Source organism: Rosa chinensis, chromosome 4 (assembly GCF_002994745.2).
Source record: "Rosa chinensis cultivar Old Blush chromosome 4, RchiOBHm-V2, whole genome shotgun sequence".
Lineage (NCBI taxonomy): Eukaryota > Viridiplantae > Streptophyta > Magnoliopsida > Rosales > Rosaceae > Rosa > Rosa chinensis.
This window is the reverse complement of record NC_037091.1, coordinates 44,830,800-44,856,047: the sequence shown is the minus strand read 5'-3', so window position 1 is coordinate 44,856,047 and position 25,248 is coordinate 44,830,800. Positions and strand designations below refer to the sequence as shown.

Below are 25,248 nucleotides of genomic sequence, written 5' to 3'. Positions count from 1 at the left end.
ACTTCTGGTGTCGAGGGCTTCAAGGTGTGCGGCGGGGGCCGTAAGGGTTTCAAGGTTTTGTATTCGGATTTAGCGTTTTGGCTATTAGGTTTTAGGGTTAGGGCGTCATGCTAATAACGTGTTTAAGGAAAACTGAATTTGGGAGAGAACTGAGTCATACTTTCATTGATAATAGAGGCCTCTTTATATATATGATTATAGGACATAGAATCAGAGTTGTACAAGGAAATATAATAGTACAATTAATCGGATATCTATGAATATCTCTAATTCAAAACCCTATTACAACTAGGTCAAGTAACCTAGAGTTTGGGCCAGACACATATTCTGGATTTACTTGAACAATTCCAACTTAAATAGATTTAATAATTATTATGATATTTGTGAATCCGAAATTGTTTGCAGCAGGAGTAGACACCAGTGGAATTGCCATGGTTTGGACAATGGCAGAGCTAGGTATGAATACAAGAGTGATGAAGAAAGCACAGGAAGAAATTAATTAGAAACTGCAATGGAAATAAAAGAAAAGCCATTGAAATTAACAGCTGCAGTCCTCAAGATAATCGTGAAAGAAACACTTCGACTACATCCACCAGGGCCCTTACTTGTTGCACGAGAAACCATGTCCCACTTCAAAGTCCTCAGGTATGATGTTGACCCAAAAACAACAATCCTTGTTAATGATTGGCCAATCTCACGAGATCCAGAATTTTGGAACGACCCAGAAAAGTTCATTCCGGAAAGATTTGATGATAGGTCTATTGATTTTATAAGGCAACACTTTGACTTCTTGCCATTTGGAGCTAGTCGAAGAATCTGTCCAGGGATTTATATGGCAGCGACGACAATGGAGCTTGCACTTGCCAGTTGTGCTGCTTTGATTGGAAAGTGCCTGATGGAATGAATGAGGAAGATATCAAGATGGAAGAACGCTATTTCCTTGAAAAATCCTCTCAACCTTGTCCCTATGAGATATTCTTGCTAGAAATTATGACCATGAAATAGAAGTTTTGGATTGAACGGGTAACATCTTGAGAGAGGAGCTTCCTCTTATCTATAGAGTTTTCAACACTTTATTTCACATTGAGAGTTCACCATTAGCTCCAATCTCACCACCCACATCCATGTTTTCTGCCTCCCTCCTTTCCAAATGCCCCCTCACACTCACCCATAATTATTAGCCCCTTGTACTCTATGGTGGTTGCACAGCCAATGTGGTGTTCATATATAGACGTTCTAATTACTCCTTGCTTGATTTCTTGTCTTTTCCTTATCAATTTATCCAAAAAATTTCAGATCTTTACCCTCCATGACCTAACACCTCATATCATTTCTCCACTACCTCAGCTTCCATGAAAATTCTCCTGGCTACCTTATAAAAGTGAAAAATAAGTTACCTAAGCAAATATGGTTGCTCACACATGGGTTTCACAACCACCATTCTCCATTCTAATAGTTCTTTGCTATTAACTTATGTCTTTATTCAATGGCCACGACTCCTTCAAGGATGATGCAAAGTTGGTTTAAGGTGTGGTTTTAAATTCTCCATCCTCTATTTCAGATATGCCTTTTGCGGTATTTCAATTATGGAGTTTCTCGGCAACGTAGAGTGACGTCACCGTAGAGTGAAGTCGTCCAAGCGAAACAAAACCGGCGTCTGACAAACAAAACCGGCGGCGTCTGTCCAGATCGCCTCTGTCCGGGAAAGAAAAGCCCCAACGGAAAAGCTCGTCGTCCGAGCGAAGCCCAGACTCGAACTTGGAGCGTGGAGCTTCGAAGCTTCCCGGATGTCTGACAAACAAAACCGGCGTCGTCTGTCCAGATCACCTCTGTCCGGGAAAGGAAAGCGCCAAGAGAAAAGCTCGTCGTCGTCTTCGATTTCATTCTCGCATAGCTTCGGGAACGTTGAAGACTCTAACCTGCATTTATCCGATTCGGATTCTGATTTCAGTTCGGGTCATATCCAGGTTGAGAGCAGCGTCACTCAGCCTCACCGTGTTGCCGCCGTCTCCGTCACCATCAGGATCTGAACCTGCGCAGGCAAAATCGATGGGGGTGTTCCTCGCCGAAAAGAGATGAGAGAGAGAGAGAGAGATCGGTCAACCACTGCAAAACCTGTGATTTTTTAATTAATTGAAGGTTGAAATTGTCATTTAACACTGAATTGGATAAATATGGTTAAAAAACTCTTAGTGGAGTAAGCGGACATTTTTAAAGCTAAAATTGGGTAAGTGGCCACGGCCCCTTAAAATTTTAGAACATGGAAGTCACGCCTACTACTTTATAGCCATGATTTAAACATATTATAGCCATAACATTAAATAATATACATCTAGAATTTAACCACATAGCAATGAGATATCTACAACTATATACCTCTTGACAAGATATCAGCAAAAACTCATAGTATAATACAACCTACCTCATAACCATGAACATCATTAAATGTCATACATTTAGAGTAAGTAACTAATGAAACTTATAGCATAAAAAACATAAATTAACATTAACAAATTAGTACGCATTGAATTTTTAGAACTTGAAACTAACTCCTACTATTTTTTTTTTTTTTTTGAAACGCGCCTACAAGCATGACGTTAAACATGGTGGGCTCGGTTTGATTCAGTTCGGTTTTAACCAAACCGAAGTCAAGATCGGTTCAGTTTGGTATTTTTCACTTTTCAAAACCGAAAACCAAACCGACCAGTTCAGTTCAGTCCGGTTCAAGTCAGTTTTTTTAATTGTTTTTTAATCATTATTTCTTTTATAAAAATATCAATTATTTAATATGACAGTCTGTTTATTTAGCCAAACATCAACTCCATTCTTTCTAATTCCGTGGATTATTCTGGAAACTAGGAAAGAAGGCCATTGGAGCCCCATAAAAAAACAGAGAAAACAACAATGGTTACGGCCTAGAATCAGGTCAAGTGAGGCTTAACTGCTAGTTGCCTATTTATTATTACACCAAGTAACTTAGAATCAGGTTAAGATTGGCCAACTTGGTCTCTTTGATATTTATTTTTGTTCATATTCGCTAACTGCTTCTTGATGGTTCCGCATAACCTGCATTAGATAGGCAGTGTAAAACACTTGCTATCAGTAGTTGTGATTAAAAACAAAAAGATGCATGCTGGAAAAATGTAGTAAAGGTAGTATGAAACATGGTTTGGTTGTCGACTTATTTGGACATGAAATTGATCTAGAGAGTTTCAAAATAAAAAATGAAAAAAGAACAAAGAAATTGATCTAGAGAGAAGATGCAGATACCGACCATAACATGCATTAAGCATATGACTGGTCCTATGCCTGGACTGAATTGAGAGAAAGAGAGCTAACCACTGCTTTTACAAAGGGTGATATCACAGGATGTTCAAAAGAATTATGCATCCAAACTTACCAGATTGTCAATAATCTTCTATAACTGCTGCTTGACCACCAGAATAGCCTACAACACACAAAAGAATTGACAACCATATCAGCAAACATATTAAACACACCAGATTATGTAGTGGGTATTCAAATTATACTGATTCTCATTAGATCATGTCATGTCAAGCACACCAGATTACATAAATGGGTATTCAAATTCCTAAGTGCTGCATATTAGAGGCCCAGCAGCTATAACAAAGTATATGATTTAATTAAGTCATCATCCCACCTTGAGATTTCAAAGAATCCGAACTGCTTCCCACCTTAATTAAGGTGAAAAATGAATATATATATATATATATATATTACTTAAAAAAGGCATACTTTGTCTGAGGTAATCAATAGTTCAAATTAAGTTCCAATTAAGTTCCGATTATGAATAACTTATATGGTAAGCGCATTAAGTCATTAGGCCATAGAAGAAACAATAACTATGAAGTTTCCCGGAAATATATATATATATATATATACAGATCCTATCTAGAGCGAGGCATCGCTTTGAAATGTCAGAGCGAGGTTAGGGTTTAGGGTCACTTTTCGGTCGCATATCCACATCTCAACCGTTCAGTTTCTAGGTACTAATGTATAGATCATCTCTACAAAATTTCAGCCAAATTGATGGTCGTTAAGGCATTGATAACGGCCTTAAAGCTAGTACGGTTCAGGTTGAACAGATTCAGTTCGTCCATTGGTTTAAGCGAGTTAGATACCTTAAAGACCATCAATTTGGCTGAAATTTTGTAGAGATGATCTATACATTAGTACCTAAAAACTGAACGGTTGAGATGTGGATATGCGACCGAAAAGTGACCCTAAACCCTAACCTCGCTCTGAAATTTCAAAGCGATGCCTCGCTCTCGATAGAATCTGTATATATATATATATATATATATATATATATATATATTCTGAATAAACAAGAAAAAGATACAGGCAAAGTTGGGAAATAAGAATACCCAAACAAGTTACAGTTGGTACTATGTACATGCAATCCCAATTGAGGTTCAGATACCCTCCTTTGTGTGAGCTCATGGCTCGGAAAGTCCCCTCATCAAAATCAGTACATAATCCAGAAGTATACGGATAAAAGTACAGATGCAAACCAAACAATAAGAACACACAATACCTGAAATCTTGCCACTGTCCCAACGCAAACAAATCTGAGCAGTGTGGCGCGGGTGGCAGTTCAGAACACTCGGTTAAGCACCTCCATCCAGTTCACACTTCACAAGTTTGCATGCTTGAAATGATAGCATGTGCCTAACAAAAGAGCACACCTGTCATTCAAGTTTGAACTTTCAACCATAAATCAAAACACCCAGAAACCAATTTCCAATTCTTGCAACACAAATTCAAATCCCACCCATTCAAACATAAACAAAGAAAACTGTATTTTTGCCTCGGCTAAACCATCTCCAATTTCTCTGACTTATCCATCCTGATATTGTGTTATGAGTCATTTTATTTACAATTGAAACGCAGCATTTTGTTTAATTGGTGTGCACCGTTTAGTCCTTGTGCTGGGAGTATGTTGGGTAGGGGTCATCACTGGTTGGTCGACACGTGTCCTAAACAGTTCTATATCTACTAGCTTTCTTGTAGAACAGATCTATGAATGAAAATCTGCATTTCTATTTTCTTAGTTTTCTCTAGAATTTCTCTTTACTTCATTTCACTACTATGGCATACCATGGCTACGATCCCGGGGATCGTAACAATTGGTATCAGAGCCCATCGATTGGGCCGATGGGGCAAGGGCCACCGGAGCTGTCTGTTGCGGCGGCGCAATATCGGGTTTCACCTGGTTTTGCTCTGACGAGAACAGCGGTGTTGGATGGCAGTTCTGCTCAAACTATTGGTACATACACTGGTTTCTCTCTCTATTCGCATTCGTATACACCACAGCAATACTACCCACCATCACCGCCATCACAATCGTTCACCCAAAATCCTCAATTTCACACTCAGATTAGTAGTATGGTCGATTCCACCCACTCCTTTTCCCCAATCCATTCTCATATGACCCATTCCGTTTATTCACTACCACAAACCCCTAATCACCTCTTTTACACCACTTCTCTGCCTCTGCAACATCCGAGAAATTTCCATTCACCATGTCAACATCCTCTAACTCCAGGTGAGGTCTATCACCATTACCCACCTACCCAGCCTTATTGCATCCCCACAAACCAGTTTGTTCCTCCACCTTCCACTCATGAGCAACCACGTCCTATTTCAGATCTAAAGCAGGTGGAAACTGATCTTCAGCTTCATCCAATTCCAATGGAACCTGACCGAGTACGTGATTGGGAGGTCCCAATTGTTGATTCAAGCTACTCTTCTTTCACACCAGAGCCTACGGTCAAGCTTAAGGGGGCTGAGAAACCACCGTCACCACCACGAGGTTCCGGCGAACTTTCACACAAGGATTTTGAATTGCAAGGTCACAAAGATCACACAGATGCTAAGCTGTGTGAGATGCAAAAATCTTTTAAGAGTTCGACGGATGCCTTCATGTCTGAATTCAGGGAGGAGCTACGGCGGTTAAGGGCTTCGAAGCAAACTCCGACAGGCCAAGTTGATAATCCATTGAAGTTTGGCTCTCTGCCGTCGTCAACACATGAAATTATTCCGGCTACTATTAAGGCTTCTTCGTCAGTCGTATCGTCTTCTAATGGTAATCCGACAATAACTTCTCTTAATACTGGGTTGAATTTATCTCACCATGAAGTAGGTACTGAACCTCTGGCATCTGCTATTTCAACAATATCTACTGCTACTCTGGTTTGTAGTGATAAAAGTGAGGAGGTTGTGAGTGGTGCTAATACTAGCTGTGTGACTTCTTCTGAAACTATGGTGAAACTCTCTAGATGTACTGCTCCCCCTCTTTGTAATTTGGCCTTTGACATTGCTACTGTTTTGCGCTTAGTTGTGACTGAAGAAGATCATCTTCTGTTGGATATGATTTCATTGGTTGGGCAAGGGGAAGCCGATGATAAACCATCTTTGTGTCTATTTGAGCAGAACCTTGTTATACAGACTAGTTTGGTTGACTTCTATGCAAGAACTGGGTGTGTGGACACTGCACGCCAAGTGATCGATAGAATTCCCCAACCAGACTTGGTTCCTTGGAATGCATTGATAGCTGGTTATTCGTCGAATGGATTCGATTGGGAAGCATTAGAGGTTTTTAGGGAGATTGTTTTCAGTGATCTGAGGCACTCTAGCTAGCATTGTTCCTGTTTGCACTCGTTTAGGGTGTGTTCATGCTAGTAAGTCTCTTCATTGCTTTGCTGTCAAGTTTGGATACTTTTCGAATGATTTTCTGGTTCCTGCTTTGATTTCAATGTACGCAGGGGATGGGGATACATGTGGTGCTAGAAAGTTGTTTGATTCTGTAGTGGAAAAGAATGTTGCTGTTTGGAATGCCATGATTTCTGCATATACACAAAGGCAAGAGCCTGTGTTAGCTTTTGAGTTGTTCCGGTCGATGCTGCTAGTTGACATAAGGCCTAATTTGGTCACTTTCATGTCGATTATTCCCTCATTTGAGAATTTCATTAGCCTTTCTTTTGGCGAGTCTCTTCATGCTTGTGTAGTTAAACATGGATCAGAAAATCAGATTCCGGTGTTAACTGCCCTGGTATCAATGTATGCCAAATTTGGTAGTATTGATGAATCCAGGTATCTTTTCAACCAGATGCAAAGTAAAAACCTTCTTTTGTGGAATTCAATGATTTCTGGATACGTGTACAATGGGTTATGAGATTTAAGTTTGGGTTTGTTTCGTGAAATGCAAGTTTCAAGATTTGATGCGGATGCAGTCTCTGTTATTAGTATTCTTTCTGCTTGCTCCAAACTTGAGGCTGATATGTTGGGTAGGTCTGCCCATGCATTTAGTATAAGAAAGGGTATCCACTCAAACATCAATCTGTCCAATGCATTGTTGGCATTTTACTCTGATTGTCATCGTCTCTCTTATTCTATTACTTTATTTCACAAAATGCCTCTAAGGAATGGCATAACGTGGAATACATTAATTTCCAGTTGTGTGCACCATGGAGAAATGGACAGAGCAGTTGCCTTATACTACCAGATGCAGAAAGAGGGTTTCAAGTTGGACTTGGTCACCTTGACCAGTATACTCCCTAGTTGGAGTGACGAGGAAAACTTAGGGCAAGGAATGGCTTTTCATGGTTACGCTATAAAACTCGGGTTTGCTTCTGACATTTCTCTGCTTAACTCACTTATTAGCATGTACTTTAACTATGGAGACCTTGATGCTGGGAGGTTGGTTTTCGAAACCATGCCCAAAAGAACTGTGGTGTCTTGGAATGCTATGATGACTGGCCTCAAGAATCATAATTTACAGAATGAGGTTATGGCCGTCTTCAGTCAAATGATAAAGGATGATCAGAGACCAAATTATGTAACTTTGCTAAATTTATTGCCTACATGCTACTCCCAGTTACAGGGTAAGTCTATTCATGCTCTGGCAGTTAGAACAAGTATTCTCCATGAAACCCCTCTTCTTTCATCACTCATGTTTATGTATGCCAGATTTGACAACCATGATTCATGTATCTTACTGTTTAAAACGAGAAAAATGGAGGATATTTCTTTGTGGAATGCCATTATGTCGGTGCAAATACAAGCGAAAAGTAGCGAGAATGCAGTGGGATTTTTCAATAGCTTGCTCCAGATGAAATTGGAACCAGACAATTTGACCCTTCTGAATTTGGTCTCTTCATGTGCTCAGCTGAATAGCCTCACTCTTGCTAATTCTGTAATGGGTTACATCATTCGCAAGGGCTTTGACAAAGATCTGGTTATTAGTAATGCACTTAACTCCTCAGCATTGCAAATGTGGTTGGTTGGTTATCCAGATACGGTAAGGGTTTTCATGAAGAAGCAAATTCAGTTCTTGGGTAGCCATAAGAAGGTTCAAGGTGTGAGAAAATCTACCACAGAAGCTCCGGGTGTTGATGTTGTTAGGCATAAGAAGACAAAGAGTGTTGATGGCACTGCTCTGATGGACGCTATTTTGGGTGCGATTTATGCTCAATCAAAGGCTTATGGTCATTATACTGTTATGGTTGGTAGGATGGCAAGGGAGGATCCAAAGGGGAATCTTCTGCAGTGGTGGTTTGAGAAGCTGAAGAGTGCAATTGTTCAGCTTGGTGATGTAACAAATGGGTTGTTTGCTTTGTTGGCTGTCAAAGAAGTATATCATGGTACTGTCGTAATGTTTGATGTTGCACATGTCATCAATTTTGACTTTTCAAAAAGCATAGATGATTATGTTCACAAGATTGGTCCTACTGGTATGGTAGTGGAGTTGATAAAGGAATCAAAGCAGGAGGTTCCTAATTGGCTTATTCATTATGCTCAACAATCATTATACTATGGTGGAGACCAAAGCCAAAGTTATATATGTCTCTTGAAGCACATAATGGAGTTCCCTTGCATGCCACGTAATGAGATAGCTGGATTTACTGTTTTGGTTACTTGGCATTTGATTAAGGGTGTTAAAGAGGACTCGAAAGCTGAGGACAAGCTGCAGCATGTTAGAAGTTGGTTCTAAAAGTGAAACTTGAGGTCAAGTTTCTGTTTAAGGGGGAAGAAATGTTATGAGTCATTTTATTTACAATTGAAACGCAGCGTTTTGTTTAATTGGTGTGCACCGTTTAGTCCTTGTGCTGGGAGTATGTTAGGTAGGGGTCATCACTGGTTGGTCGACACGTGTCCTAAACAGTTCTATATCTACTAGCTTTCTTGTAGAACAGATCTATGAATGAAAATCTGCATTTCTATTTTCTTAGTTTTCTCTAGAATTTCTCTTTACTTCATTTCACTACTATGGCATACCATGGCTACGATCCCGGGGATCGTAACATATTGCAATGCCACAGTAATGAAAACCCAATCTAATCCACCATACTGAGATGAATATGCATGATATATAAGGGAAAAAACAAAAAACAAAAAAAAGGAAGGATCGAATACATACCGAGTTAGATATGAACAAATGGCCCAAGGTTGACGAATCGTGACGGATCTCTCTTCAGAGGTAATCCCCTTCCAATCCTGATCTGCTTCGGGTGCTTCTCGAATAGTGGGTTGACCACCTTCTCCTATCAAACTCCCACCTCAATCAGTAAAAACAATCGCAATAGCAAATCTTACAGACATGAAATTGAGAGAATCATTATAAAAGATTTAGACGAATCAGACCACCTTGGATGACGGCGATCTTCAAGAACCCTAGAATTCCTAGTCAAGGAACTCGACGGCGATCGACTAATCAGACCACCACCGGTGATTGCTGAGTGCAAGGGAGAGGGGAGAGAGAGAGAGAGAGAGAGTGTGTGTGTGTGTGTGTGTGTGTTACTGAAGAGGACTGCGGGAGCGCTAAAGAGAGGCTGTATACGAAAGAGAAAGGGAGGAACTGGAGATCGACAATCAGGAGGCTATTTATATGGCTTCGGTTTTTAGGGTTTCTGACTTATAACATAAAACGACGTCGTTTTGGTTAGTTCGGTTCGGTTCAATTCGGTTTGGTTCAGTTTTCAGTTTTTTTATTTTGGTTCGGCTTTTCTTCGGTGCGGTTTTTTTCGGCTCAGTTTTTTTCAGTTTTCGACTTCGCGAACCCACCCCTAATACCTTATAGATATGACATTAAATAACATTAACATACCTTATAGGGCCATGATATTAAATAACATACATCTAGAATGATAACTAATAAATCACATAGCAATGTAGGTATCTAAAACTATATACATTCTGACAAGGTATTGGAAAAAACTCATAGCATAAAACAACCTACCTCATAGCCTATTACCTTATAGCCAAAACATTAAACATATCTTATAGCGGGCAATGACATTAAATAACATACCTCTAGAATAGGTAAATAATTAATCACATAGTAATGATGTATCTAAAACTATATACCTCTTGATAAGGTATCGGAAAAAACTCATAGTATAATACAACCAACCTCATAAGCATGAACATCACTAAATATCATACATTTAGAGTAAGTGACCAATGAAACTCATAGCATGAAAACATAAATTAAAATTAAAAAAAAAGTCAGTACACATTAAATTTTTAGAACTTGAAACTCACGCCTACTACCCTTCTTTTTTTTTCTTTTTTTTTTTAACGCGCCTACTACTTTATCGCCATGATGTTAAACATATCTTATAGCTATGACATTAAATAACATTAACATAACTTATAGCCATGATATTAAATAACATATATCTAGAATAGTAACTAATAAATCACATAGCAATATAGGTATCTAAAACTATATACTTCTTGACATGGTATCGGAAAAAACTCATAGCATAAAACAGCGTACCTACCTCATAGCCTATTACCTTATAACCACAACATCAAACATAAATTATAGCCATGACATTAAATAGCATACCTCTAGAATAGGTAAATAATAAATCATATAGCAATGAGGTATCTAAAACTATATACCTCTTGAAAAGGTATTGAAAAAAACTCATAGCATAAAGCAACAACCTACCTCATACTTATTGACATCACTAAATATCATTCATTTGGAATAGGATTAAATACTGTTTACTCCCTATACTTCTTATATCTCGACATTTCAGTCTCTCACTTTCTAATTTCAACCAAATACTACTCGAGCTCTCAAATGTCACGCAATAGGTCCTAGCCATTAACTCTCTGTCAAATAGCTGATGTGGCATCCCTTCCATGCCAAAATATGTATTAGATCCTCAGTTAGGGGAGTGTATTCATTTAAGAGTCCACAAGATTTTTTTGCATTTTGAAAGTTTATGGGTATTCAATTGAGATTTTAAACAATCCTTTAAAATATTGATGTATTCAATTAAGATTTAGAATTATCCATTCAAATATGCAGATATTTAAAAGTATACGGATTTTTAAGGATTTCATTAAATGCTGGATTTTGGAGAATTTTATAGTGCATTTTACACATATCAAAACTCAAAAACAATCCAACCACTTCCCAGGATATTTTGATGGATTCTTTCTCACTCAAAAAATGAAGAAACTCCTCACCCAAAAAAAAAAAGCAACTTTGAATAGGTGACACTCATCCATTTTGTCTTAAACATATCTTCCCACTATCCTCCTCTGCCTTTGCCTTTGCTTTCATCTAATAATTTTTTTTTTTATCACTATAGCTCTGGAAGCCTTAATCCTTCTAGCTAATTAAGCTCACTTTCAATGGTATTGTTAAGATGATACATACACACATGTTTCTTTGAATATGAAATAAATTATGTCATTAGTTTACTACTTTTTCTTTTTTTTTGAAAAGTTATTAATTCATTGAAACTTTAACGATTACAATCGTTTAGAATGGCATCCCAAAAAATCTTGGGAGCAGACACAAGCCATAAATGACTTGAAGCTAGAGCTAAGCTAGAACAAACCAGAAGGTGTACTACACCAACAGGTTGTTCATGTACAATACAATACTGCTCTAAATCACTTATAGAGAAACTAGCAAACAATTGAAGGTAAATTCCCAGCCTTCTCAAGATAATTACCAACAATGAGACCATTGCCATGACATTGAGATTTGGAGACAAAACCATCAGAATTTGCGATCCGGGTATGCAAGAGATCGATAGACCAATCAAAACTATATTCGTCCCAGCACAAGTATCACTGTTCGCCAGGCACGCAATTGTGGTACTCACAGTAATATTATACTGAGAATTCTTATAGAATGTAGAAATGATCAACCTATCTGCACATAAACACGGTACACCCGAAATAATATGGATAACACAATTGATCAAACAGATACCCAAAACACCTCCTGGGTCCCAAATCCTTGTAAAACTCAAGCCCAAATGGAGTCCACCATAGGCCCAAAGGCAGCCTAGCCATATCGCCCAGTTTTCTGATCTGAACACCCAAACGCTGGGCACCCAGACATGAGTTACCGCCACCATCACCTCCGACGTCGACCATGGCTGTACCTTCGCCATCTTGCCTCCCTGAATCATGGCTCCCAGGAGTGCTGGCCTCCTAACTCGCACCGTAACCAGCAACCTCATATCCAAAAGTCGACAACCAAGGCCAAAAAATCTCCCCAGGACGGACGTCTCAACCTTCATCGTCAACCTCGCCGTGCCAACTTCTGGTGGCCTACCCCACCGCCATAGCATACGATCAGCATCAAAACGCATCGAACCCATTCTGTTGGACCAAGTGCAGCAACGATAACCTAAGATCGGATACTAACACCAACTCAGATCTGCTCCACACCCGCCGATGCAGAACAAGAACAAGACCAAAGACGTAAGCAACTTCTTCATCACTACATCTCTGGTACTCTGCGAGTCCACGCCCCACGCTAAGGAGTCTCGCAGCTTCTAGACCACCGGCGGATCCTCAGAAGAAATCCGCCGCCACTCTCTGCTCAAACCCTAGGGTTTTCCTATTTATTTTTTTGTTTCCCATTAGTTTACTACTTTATTTTTTATGTAACATTTTGGCTGATTAGTTTTCTCTTATTATTCATATATAATTATATACAACATAAACAATGGTAGATTGCCACACACACACATACGCATACTTTTTTGTCATTGAAATAGCATTATAATTGGATTCATACATCCATTGCTTTTAAAGAAGAAGAAAAATTGACCTATCAAAAACATCATAAGGACTTGTAAAATCTAAACAAATACCAGTAAATCAATCCATTAGAAATTTAGAATCAATCAGAGTCCATGTAGAATTTAAACAATCTGTGGATTAAGTAAATCCATGAATTATAAAAACTCAAACAAAATCTTTTAAAATCTAAATTGAATACACCCCCCTTAGTTTTTTTTTAATTTATTTATTTTCTCTCTTTTTATTTTTTCTTTTTACCTCTTCTTCTTCCGGCACTATCTCCTCTTTTTGTTTATCTCCATCTCATTTTCCTTTTTTGCCTCACCAACCAAACATACAAGAAGCACTCACCATCCTTTAACCTGTCTCAGATCACAATCGACCACATAGAAATGCCTCCAAAGAAAAAGCAGCCGCATCAGCATCCTTAGAGGCCGAGTTGTAAATCCCAACCGGCGTCGTGGGGCCAGAAGCCTCAGCCCAACACCACTAAACACCAAAAGGCATCATGGACGGCTGCCGCTTGTCCAACAGACCTCGCTTCAGGCCCTTGAGCGCTCGCGACACCCAATACCAAAGTGGCCACACCCCAACAACACCAACAAAGCCTTTGCCTTTCCTTAACGTTCCTTCTCTGGTTCCCTTCTGATTCCCCTAAGAAAAACCCAAACTCCAAAAGGTTTCAAACTCTCTCTGATCTGTCTAAGAGAGATAAAGGATTTAGGTTTAGCCGTTTAATACTAAAGGGGCTTTCTTTCTTAGTCTGTGGAGATCTCAAGAGAACTGAATCGAATCTTGAATCTGGTTCTAGGCGTTGAGCATTTGAGTAATATGATCGATCTAAAGAATGTGGTGGATGATGGGTGAAGGGCGAGGTCCTTATTGCTTTAAGAAGACTGACGATTACTGCGCTGATGTTTGTGGCTTGGTATGTCCTTTGATTCAGAGCAATGCGATAGGGAATTGGAGAAGATGACGAGGATGAGGAAGAGAAGTATAGGGCTGGTGAATGGGAGCATAAGCGTGGTGGACCAGCTTCACGTTTTGGTTATGAACAAGTGCATCAAGATCAATGCTTTATTGATTCGGGTTGAAACCGGCATCGAAGAACAACTCAGGGCTGTGCTTCTCGTTAATGTTTATCCCCCAATTGAGTTATGGTCCGGTTGGCAGTTTCCAAAAATCAGGCTCTATTGCCGGTGCTCTGTTCCGACACTTGAGGTGCATTGTTGCTTTGTTATACCTAAAATTTTCCTTCTAATATTTTTCGATTGAATCTGGTATGTTTGGTTGGTGAGACATAAAAGGAAAATGAGATAGAGATAAACAGAAGGAGAAGAGAGAGCTAGAAGAAGAAGAGGTAAAAAGAAAAAAAAAAAAAAAAAGAGAGAGAGAGAGAAACAGTAAAAAAAAAAACAGTAATTGAGGGTATAATAGATATTTTGGCTGAAAGGGATGCCATGTCAGCGATTTAACGAAGATTTTGACGGAGAATTAATGGCTATGACATATTGCATGAGCTCTGAGAGTCCGATGAGTATTTGGTTGAAACTAGAAAGTGAGGGACTGAAATGTTGAGACACAGGAAGTATAGGGTATAAACAGTATTTAGTCATTTGGATAAATAACCAATGAAATTCATAGCATAAAAAATAAAATAGAAAGCCAGTAGAAATTAAATTTTTAGAACATGGAAGTTATGCCTACTACTTTATAGCCATGACTTAAACATATCTTATAGCCATAATAGTAAATAATATACCTCTAGAATAGTTAACCAATAAATCACATAGCAATGAGATATCTAAAATTATATATATACCTCTTGAATCTTGACAATGTATTGGAAAAAACTCACAGCGTAAAACAACATACCTCATATCCATGAACATCACTAAGGGCTAGTTTGGGATTGCTGTGACTTTTAAAAAAAACTGATGCTGCTGTGTTGTGAGAATAATCAGCTGTGAATTAAAATAGTTTTGTGTTTGGTAAATAATATTTTTAAAAGTGTTGTCAGTACATAAAACAACTGCAGAGCGTGTTTTGATCCACAGCAGCTTCTAAAAGCAACATTTGGGCTGCTTCTAAAATCTGCTGTCAGTGACCTATAACTTTCAATTAAATCTGTTTTTTATTTATTTACCAAACACGATAAAATCTAAAATTTTGAACAAAAGCTGATTTTTTTAAAAGCGAAGTAATCCCAAACGGGGCCTAAATATCATACATTTGGAATAGGTAACAAATGAAACTAATAGCATAAAAGAAAAACAAATAAAAAAGTTGGTAGGCATTAAATTTTTAGAACTTGAAAGTCACGTCTACTACCTACTTTTTTTTTTTTTTTTTTTTTCAAATTTTCACCTGAAAGTCATGTGTTTTACCCAAGTTAGTATGTGTATAGTAAGTATGATAAAGTCGGATGAACCTCTATGTTAGGTATGCAACTAATAGAAACCATTATACGAACTAAATTCTTACATGTCATTGAATACAATGAATGCACCGTAATGAAAAGTAAAAAACACAAACAAAAACAAAAAAACAAAAATCCTGAACCTTGTTCTCCCCAATCTTAATCACAACAACAAATACTAACGATTATAAGAATCAAATAACTTAATTACCTCTGTGATTGAAGGTTTGTGAACCCAAAAGAAAGATATACAAAAATCTCTCAGCATTTGGTTCATAATTTAAAGCAAAAATCAACCCATTTGAATTTGAAAACGGACCAATATTGTATGATTCTAGCAATGTTAACAACAATATAGAAGCTAGGGATTACAAAACCTACAAGTTAATGTATTAATGCAAAGTGCTTTAATCATGAGATTACTTAATGTTACTTTCCTGTCAAGAAAAAAAAATCAGCGTAGCTTAATAATTTTCCTGCAGTGGTAATTTTTGTAATTTTGAGGGAAAAAATGTTGTATATATGTATATATATTTAATTAAATAGTACACATCAGTTTCAAAATTGACTACTCTGTTTCAACAATTGTACCTCAGAGCAGTCTATGTTAACAAAAGAATATCACCCTGCAGGCAATCTATTTTATCTATCTCACACGTCGAGCACGCAATTGTGGTACAGTGACACTAAGTACTTCCACATGGGCTCATAGAGATGCTCTCACTAACATAGACATTTATTCTAACAAGTAGTAACAAAACTAGATAACTATAACCAAGCCCAAGAGCCCAGTCTCAGGCCCAAGCCCACCGCAACCAAAGAAAGCAATAGTAGAAGCTATTCTGCCTTTGCAAATCATCACCGCCACCGCCACAGTTTCGGGCGGACGGCCCTTCTAGCGTGGAATCAACGCCACCTCCCAAACACAGAACCTGAAAACCAATTAGTGCCGGAATTGAGTGATGAAAAAAAGGAAATTGAAACCACAGTCAGCCAAAACAATGATCGATTCGAAGCCTCGATTCCTTGATCTCGACTCCAACCTACCACCACACAGCAGAAACCTCCTTTTCAGCCGCCGTCGCTAACAAAACTCGCACCTATTCCAAACGTCGCTGCAGAAGATGACGCTGTCCTCCTCTACTGTGCAAACGACAACCTCGAAAACACCTGTTCCAAGCCTTAAGTATGCTTCCCTTACTTCACCCTAGGGCCACACTCGACGTCGAGAGATCGTGCCCCTACTAGAGAAGACGAAGAGGATCAGATCCGTCGTTGCCATTCTCTGTGCTCAAACCCTAGGGTCACTCGCGCCAACATTTAGATATGGATAACAATTGTAGTAACTCGTGTTAACTTTACTGACGTATTGTATTGTATTCCATGTAAAAAAATGTTGAATTATTTATCTTACATGGCAGTTTTTGGATGTAAAATTGAAAAAAAAAAAAAAAATTTATGGTTACCTAATATTTCTTATAAAAATTGGGTTTATAATGAATTGCCCATATTATTTATTCTCTAGTTGATAGGTTTTTACTCTATTGTTGTATAATTAGATCTTTTCAATTCCCAAAGATCTGTCTTCATAATTTTCTTCAAGTTTTCTTGCAAGTGGTTATGAATTATGAATATAACAAAATGGATTATGAATATAACAAAACCATATCGACCAATTCAATAAACTTTGTGCGCAACTCTTCACCTGTATTAAGCAGTACCAGTCATTATTTCTCAGTTATTTAAGAAGTCTTCACAACACTTAGAGTTAGAAAGTAAGAAACACCAAGGTATTCACTAAAGCTCCGTTAATGGCTGACAACACCGTCCTACTAATCTTATGGATTCCATTTCTCCTCCTCCTCCCTTTACTACTGCTTTTACTGAGAAAGGAGATCAATAAGCCACAAAAGCACTTCCCACCAAGCCCTCCTAAGCTTCCCATTATAGGCAACCTCCACCAGTTAACTCAATCTGGTTCATCACTTCATCAAAACCTATGGAGACTATCAGAGAAATACGGACCACTCATGCTCTTACAGCTGGGTCGCAGACCGACCCTCATAATCTCATCAGCTGAAGCAGCAAAGCAGACCTTGACAGATAATGATCTCCACTGTTGCAGTAGACCGTACATCTGGGGATCTCGCAGACTCACATTTAACTATCTAGACATAGCATTTTCGCCCTACGGTGAATATTGGCGAGAGATAAGAAAGATATGTGTGCTTGAGATTTTCAGTGCGAAAAGGGTTCAGTCGTATAGGTCTATTAGGGAAGAAGAAGTCGTGAAGATGATTGATTCAATCTCTGACGCATCAGCTTCATCTTCTCCTGTTAACCTTACTGAGAAGTTGTTTGCTCTCATGGGCAGTATAATTTTCAGGATTGTTTTCGGGACAAGTTTCCAAGGGCACGATTTGGAGCATGAAAGATTTCTTCGAGTGCTTCATGATAGTCAAAATATGATTTTAGGTTTCTCAGCAGCTGATTTCTTTCCTCCAGGTATCGGGTGGATCATAGACAGGATCTCCGGTAAACATAGAGAGTTTGATAGAGTTTCCAGGGAAGTTCATGGCTTTTTCCAGCAGGCGATTGATGATCATCTCAGGCCTGGGAGGACAAACAGGAGCATGAAGATACAGTTGATGTGCTGCTTAAAATGATCAAGGAACAAACTGGGATTGGAGCTGCTCAGCTTGGTCATAATAACATCAAGGCAGTTCTCTTGGTAAGCTCCGAACTAATTCAAATCTCGGCGTCTTAATTAATCTTTTAATTAATGACGAAATAAGATAAGCTAGGTAGATAGAATCGTCTGTATGTTGTCATGTGTAATCCAAAACTAAGAGTGTGTTTGAATGAGGGAAGAAATGATGGAATTTAATTGAAAGTGAGGATTTCATAATTCATAAAAGTCAATTCCCCCGTTTGGCATTATCAGATTAGAAATTTTAAATTTCTATGTGGAAAAAAACGAAGGAATTCATTATTTAAATTCCTCACTTCAATTTCCACCAAAATATGTGTCATTTACGAATTTCTTTGCAGTATTCAATTTTTATTTCCAAAACAAGGTTTTTTTCTATTTTATTTTTTTATTTGTTTTAGACTTTCTTAATTTATTACACATTTCAATTCCTAAATAGATACAACTAAACAATGGAAATTGCAATTAATGGAATTTTATATTGATGGAGTTAAAGATTCCATTATTTATAAATTCCTACGGATTTTATAATTTTATAATTGATTTTGGATTGAATGCTCTATTTAATTAATTTTTAACATCGTATTAGTGTGGACAACTATTTGTGTCCTATAGAACCAATTTGAACCCATATATATGCCCAATATACTCGCCAGAACTGTGAATGGCCGGGTTGCCTTCCGGGAAGGCTGGTCGGGCCCGGATGGTGTGAGGAAGTTGGATTTTGGCTGCGGGCTTGGGCCTCTACCTTGCTGGGTTGTATTGTGCAACCTAGTGATCTGGGTCTATTTGGGCCCAGTTCTCCTCTTTCTTTTCACCTAGTTTGGGCTGGTCTGGGCTTTTGGGAGGTAGTCAATTTATTTTTCTAGCCCTATTTCTGTCTCTTTGATGTTACCGTATAACTGTGTTGATTTGTTGCGACGTACACCATTTGGGTCTTAGGCGTCAAGATGCTCAAGGCAGTGGTTCCATCTTTGGATAGGGTAGGGTTAGGGATTTAGTTTTTTTCAGCAGTTCCTTTAGGTTTTAGTTTTGTTGGCTAGTAATAATCTGGCTGCTTTGGGCAGTTTGTTTAGTTTTTGGCTGCTTTGTGTAGTCTGTATTGTGCTTGAACTTTTATTATGAGTGGTTTCGTGAAACCCTCTAACTTGACGCAGTGACGTCGTAATATATCTGGAACCTGATTCCATTTCCCTAAAAAAAAAAAAAACTTGGGCATCCCAATCGAATCTATTTGATTATCTCAAAAAAAAAATCGAATCTATTTGTTTGCCTCAATTATATAACTCTTTTTTCTATTACACAACAAGTAGCTAGTTGTCCATAAGTAGACTGAACTCAAGATCACACTAGACCAATATGATTATGAACCCTTTAATGTTGATCATAAGAGCATGTACACTTTTCAATAAATATTTTACTCAGCTGAGCTTAATTGTTATTGGATTTTAATTCAAAATTAGAGAATAAGGAGGAAGTTGGGATGAGTTTAACTGAGTAGGAACGAGATTTTATCACTAATGATTTATATATAGTTATATGTGTGATGATTTTTCTAGTCAGACCAAACCATCCTAGAAATTTTACGTGGTGCATCACCAGCCATCAGCTATGTTAAAGCTATCTTTATGTTGTATTGTCGATTGATTTTGAGTTGAATGTTATTCCAACTTTAATAGATTTAATATTTTGATAATTACTATGGTATTTGTGAATCAGGATTTGTTTCTAGGAGGAGTAGAGAACAGTGCAACTACCATTATTTGGGCAATGGCAGAGCTAGCTACGAATACAAGAGTGATGAAGAAAGCCCAGGAAGAAATTAGAAACTGCATTGGAAATAAAAGAAAAGCCACTGAAATTGATATAGAGCAGCTGCAATACCTCAAGATGATAGTGAAAGAAACACTTCGACTACATCCACCAGGGCCCCTAGTTGTTACAAGAGAAACTATGTCCCACTTCAAAGTCCTCAGCTATGATGTCGATCCCAGAACAACAATCATTGTTAATGATTGGGCAATCTCACGAGATCCAGAATTTTGGAACGACCCAGAAAAGTTCATTCCGGAAAGATTTGATGATAGGTCTGTTGATTTTAAAGGGCAACACTTTGACTTCTTGCCATTTGGAGCTGGTCGAAGAATTTGTCCAGGGATTTATATGGCAACGACGATAATGGAGCTTGCACTTGCCAATTTGTTGTGCTGCTTTGATTGGAAAGTGCCTGATGGAATGAACGAGGAAGATATCAAGATGGAAGAAACAACCCATGGGGTAACTAATTCCTTGAAAAATCCTCTCAACCTTGTCCCTGACATGGTTGAGGGTCCTTAAACTTTTTAGCTTTCTGTTGATAAGCTGCCTATTATTGAGGGCAGTGCTGTTAGTGTTTGAACATTTCATAGCTTAGTTTACCACGTACTTAGCTGCTTACGTGGGCTGCAAGTTTTTCTCTTTCTGTTTTGTAAAGGCTATTAAATAGCCAAGGTTGTTTTTCAATAAAATAAGTCATTCATTCCCAATTTGTGTTATGCTTTGATCTGAGAATTCGTGTTCTTGTTCATTCATTCATAACAAAGTGGTATCAGAGGCCTCACTGGGCCTGAGAAAAGAGAGAGCTATCTTGAGTGACTTCTAAACAGAGAAAGATCGTAAGTGAGGGGAATTATGTTCAACCTGCAATTCCTTGATTCGATGGTCACTATGACCATTGGAGTATACTAATGGAGAACTTCCTTAGATCAAAGCAGATGGAGCAGCTGCAACAAAAGTACAACAGAAGAGGCTTGATGAATTGAAATTGAAGGACCTGAAAATGAAGAACTACTTGATTCAGGCGATTGATAGGACAATCATGGAAACCATATTGATGAATTATACACTATGCCAAAAAACAAATCAGAAGACATACACTTCCAACAACAGCGAAATTTTTAACTGTCGTCTGATTATATCAGACGACAGCAAGAATTATTCTGTTGTCCAAATTTTCGATTCAGTTAACAGTTATTACATTGCTGTTGTTCAATTGTCATTCAGACAGTGGTTATATTTTGATGTTGTCTGAGTGAGTTATTTCAGACAACAGTAATTACATTGACCGTTGTGCAATTACTATTTAGACAATTGTGGTATTTTGAGGTTGTCTGACCAATCTAATTTAGACAATAGTTGTTTTTTTGTGTTTTATTATGTTGTGTAACTCTCTTTCAGACAATGGTAACAAACAACAGTTATCTATTGATACTTTACTGTTGTGCAATTTGTATTTAGACGATGGTTGAGTTTTGATGTTGTCTGACTCATTTTACTCAGACAACAATGATTTAGTGCTAGTTTATTACTTTATTATGTTGTACAAGTCTCCTTTAGACAATAGCTTCCGACAACAGTTATTTATTGATATTTTAATTTATTGTGCGACTCTACTTTAGACAACGACTATGAATTTATGTTGTGTGAGTTCCACACTTAGCCAAAACTCAATTTTTTTACTCTCTCTTTCGACTTTGCGCACCCACTTTCTGGCCAAAATTTAAACTCCCGGCTTTTCACAAAACATGGTTTTATTTTGGGAAAGAAAAAATAAATGTTTAGATTCAACCTCTCTCTCTTCTCTAGCTCGAAGGCCCAGCGAATCTCTCTCTCTCTCTCTCTCTCTCTCTCTCTCTCATACACACAAACGCCGGACCTTCAAGAAACAGCCCATTTCTTGATCATGAACAAGAAACCACAAAGAACGAAGAGCACTACAGCGTCAAGAAAGGGCTCCATCAATCCACAGAGCCCGATCCTCTTGCTCTGCAGATGCTCCCTCACAACCTCCGTTTTCAGATCTCCGATCTCTCTCCTCAGCGCCTTCTCCTTCTCCTGAATCACAAAACCATCAACTCCGGTCATCAATTACAGAAACATATCAGAAATCGAAGAAAGTAAATTGAGCGAGTTACCGTACCGTGGCAGCGTCGCGGTGGTCGAACGAATGGCGGATGACAGTTTGAGCCGAGAGAGAAGAAAAGCGACTTTGATCTAGTGAATTGCGGTTCTCGATTGCAAAGCTTCGACGGGACTAAGGTTAGGGTTTCAGCCTCAATTTCTCTCTCTCTCTGTCTCTCCTTCTTCTTCTTCACGAGCAACACCGGGATTCCAAGTTCTCCGACTGGAATCTCCACCGTACCAGCAAGTCCACAAGCTCCTCGAATCAGCGCTGTTTCGAAACCTCAATTTGGGAGGGCTAGTTTCTAGTGACGGAAGAAATGGAAGACCCAATTCCTTCTTCATCAGCCCCTCTTGACCTCACCACCTTTCACAGGTTTCAATCTCCCTCCCTCTCTCTATTTCCGCCTCACATTCTCATTTCATTCTCTCAATCAATTAATGCTTTTCCTCTTTCCAAAATTTGAAGACGAGTGCTTGGCCTAGAAGAGATTCTCGAGCGATGCGGCTGGGACGATGATTTCGAATCACCTATTGCAGATTCGCATGATTTACTTAACGACAGAGCTGTATTTCTTCGGGTAATTTTGAATTTACCCCTACTCTTTTGGTTGAATTTTGAAATTTTCATTACATTTTTCTCTCTTCGGGTAAATGTTGCAGAGTAGAGTTGAAAAGGTAGTATCTGATTGCTCTGACGTTGGTCTGTTAGGGGATCAAGATTTTGGTAAGTTCACTACAAGCAGATTAGTTTTTGCTTTACTGGATGGTTGTGGGTTTGTGATATTTGGTGCTTTTACTTGCTGCTTAATGTGATTGGTTCAATTTTTAGAAGCATATATGGGACGTTTTGAGCAGGAGCTTAGCTCCATGGAGGCCGAGAATGCTAAGGTTTCCGATGAAATTTGAGGTCTAGTTCGAACCCATGAGGAAGGTGAAGGTACTATCTTGGTCTGGCATGCTACTGCACATTGACTTGTAAATGACACAAAATGGGATAATGTTTTTGTTTCTTATGAGTTCTGTTTTTGTGTCTGCAGATTTTAATCGGCTCAATGTTGATATTGGGCAGTTGAAATGTTCATTGGATTCTGTTGGATTGCAGGTTGGTTTTCTGTTGATAAAAAAATTGTTAAAATATGGCATCAGCCTATTTGGTGGTAATAAAGTAATGCCAGCTTAATTGACTATTAAGAAACTTGCTTTCTAGAAACCAAAAATTGGTTTAGTTGGTTGCACCTTGAGTTTGATAGGATTTCCACATGAAGCACAATCTTATAGATGGGTGGTTTTCTGTGCTCCTGTCCCTGAACTCGGTAGAAAAACTCAGCAATTACTGCTAGATGTGTTTAATAATTTTATAGTTCCTCTGATGCGAGATTGACATTTTTGGGCCTTTAGTAGTTCTCTCTGTTTGGTGTTCATTTTTTATGAAAGTTCTGTTGCTAATTGGTTAATTGGGTGGTTTTGGCAGAAGTAGAAGATTGTGTGTTCTTTTTTGAAAGATGGCAAACGAAAAGGGCTGCCCCTATGGTGTGGAAACTTCAATTTGAGGTATAATGGGCTGAACTTTTACATCACAATTTTGTTCTCATGTATCTACGTTTAGATTCGAATTGGCTGCATTGGTATGGAGTTTGGAATTGAGGTAAGGGATTTAGGGGAAGCTGAGAAAGTTGAGGTTTTATTGCTAATTTTGGTATGAGTTTTGATTATGTTCTATTTTTTATCTATCATGAACTAATCATACTATTATAGGTGTATTATATTCTTTTCCGATGATCTATTGGCTCGCTTTGAGGAGGAAAAGCTGATTTAACTTCTAAGTTTTATTTAGAACCACTTTGCTGTCATTCTCTGCGATTTGGCATTCACTAAGCTTTGTAAAATTAAAAGCTAGACTTTTGGTTGATGGATTTATATTAATTAAACTTTGAAGTGGAGAACTGTAGCATCAAAAGTTCTCTTAGCTGCACCCTGAGCATGAAGCATGAGGTACATTTAACTAAACAGTTATGTAGATTGGCATTGCAATGAAAATGTAAAAGTAAAAAGTGTTTGATTACACACAGACATCCTATGCCAAAATGAATGCTTTTATGCCTCAAGGTTTTGCTTTTTACAATCTTACTTTCATTTCATTTTTTGTTTTCAATTTGTGTAACCATAAATTTATCTAAAACAATGCCTTTTGGTTATTGATTTGGAAAATGAAAAATGGAATAACCCTTCACCAAGAATGTTGGATGCAACTAACAGTTGTAAACTGATTTTCATAGTCTTGCTTTTGGTTAGATTTCTGCTCAGTCTGGCCTATTATAGTTTGCACAGTCATCCACTATTGTTGTGCAGGGACATATGTGTGAAGTGATGGAAAAAATCATGGAAGTCTAGGTTGCTAAAGCTATTGTTAGCATGATTGGTTAGTTTGGTATTGAGTTATACTCTGCATATCTTGTTGCTGAGAAGGAAGAAGGAACTGTATAGAGGAAGTTGATGGAGAGAAGGAAATGGACAAGTACAATATGTTTCTAGCCTTGATGTTTTTGGCCTTCATGTTTAGGTAGGATTAGTATGCTGATGTTGGGATGATGATGTAATCAACTGGTTTTGAATGTTCAATCAATGGATGTGTTTTTGAATGTGTTAGTCAACTGGTTTTAGTAATATATGTCTTGTGACTCTCATGCCATTTCATTCCAAATAGAAATTGTTGTCTAACAATGGAACATCATAAAATAGAATTCAAAAATTGTTGTATGAACAATTTAACTACAATATTTTTCAAACACTTTCAATTGCCTAACGAAAAAAGACACAACAATAAAGTACTATGTTCTACAGTATCAAACCCAAACACACAATGCTTTCTACAAACTTCTGTTGTTTTGCTTCAATTCACACAACAACGTTATCTCAAAAAAATGATGTAGAACATTTAAAGGGACAACAGTTTCTACACAACTAATCTTGTCAAACTTTGCTTCAAAAGTTACTTTCCATGAGATTATGGTCGACTTAATACGACTTGCACAACGGATTCTACATAGTTGTACGTCGTCCTTTTTGGTATTCAGACATGCATATTATTCAG

General features: G+C 38.1%; 1 protein-coding gene, 1 long non-coding RNA gene and 1 pseudogene across 6 annotated transcripts; all 3 read left to right on the top strand.

Annotated features, from left to right (window-relative positions):
• The first annotated feature begins 511 nt into the window (after positions 1-511).
• LOC112199386 (cytochrome P450 71B17) lies at positions 512-904 on the top strand. Its single transcript, XM_024340413.1, has one exon. It carries the CDS (start codon positions 512-514, stop codon positions 902-904), a length of 393 nt encoding a protein of 130 aa, XP_024196181.1.
• A 16,340-nt stretch (positions 905-17,244) lies between these two features.
• Positions 17,245-20,552, top strand: LOC112199385 (annotated as a pseudogene).
• A 1,231-nt stretch (positions 20,553-21,783) lies between these two features.
• Positions 21,784-24,803, top strand: LOC112198358. 5 transcript variants are annotated; one of them, XR_005810501.1, is made up of 7 exons: positions 21,784-22,530; positions 22,624-22,735; positions 22,818-22,881; positions 22,987-23,094; positions 23,195-23,259; positions 23,629-23,708; positions 24,486-24,803. It is a non-coding gene; the product is annotated as an uncharacterized LOC112198358 (long non-coding RNA). The 5 variants fall into 5 exon arrangements; XR_002935961.2 differs by having other exon boundaries at positions 23,629-23,802; positions 24,507-24,803; XR_005810500.1 differs by having other exon boundaries at positions 23,629-23,802.
• The last annotated feature ends 445 nt before the right edge of the window (positions 24,804-25,248 follow it).

Coding starts and splice junctions, on each gene's coding strand:
- LOC112199386 (XM_024340413.1), top strand. CDS start 512: ATGGAAATAAAAGAAAAGCCATTGAAATTAACAGCTGCAGTCCTCAAG.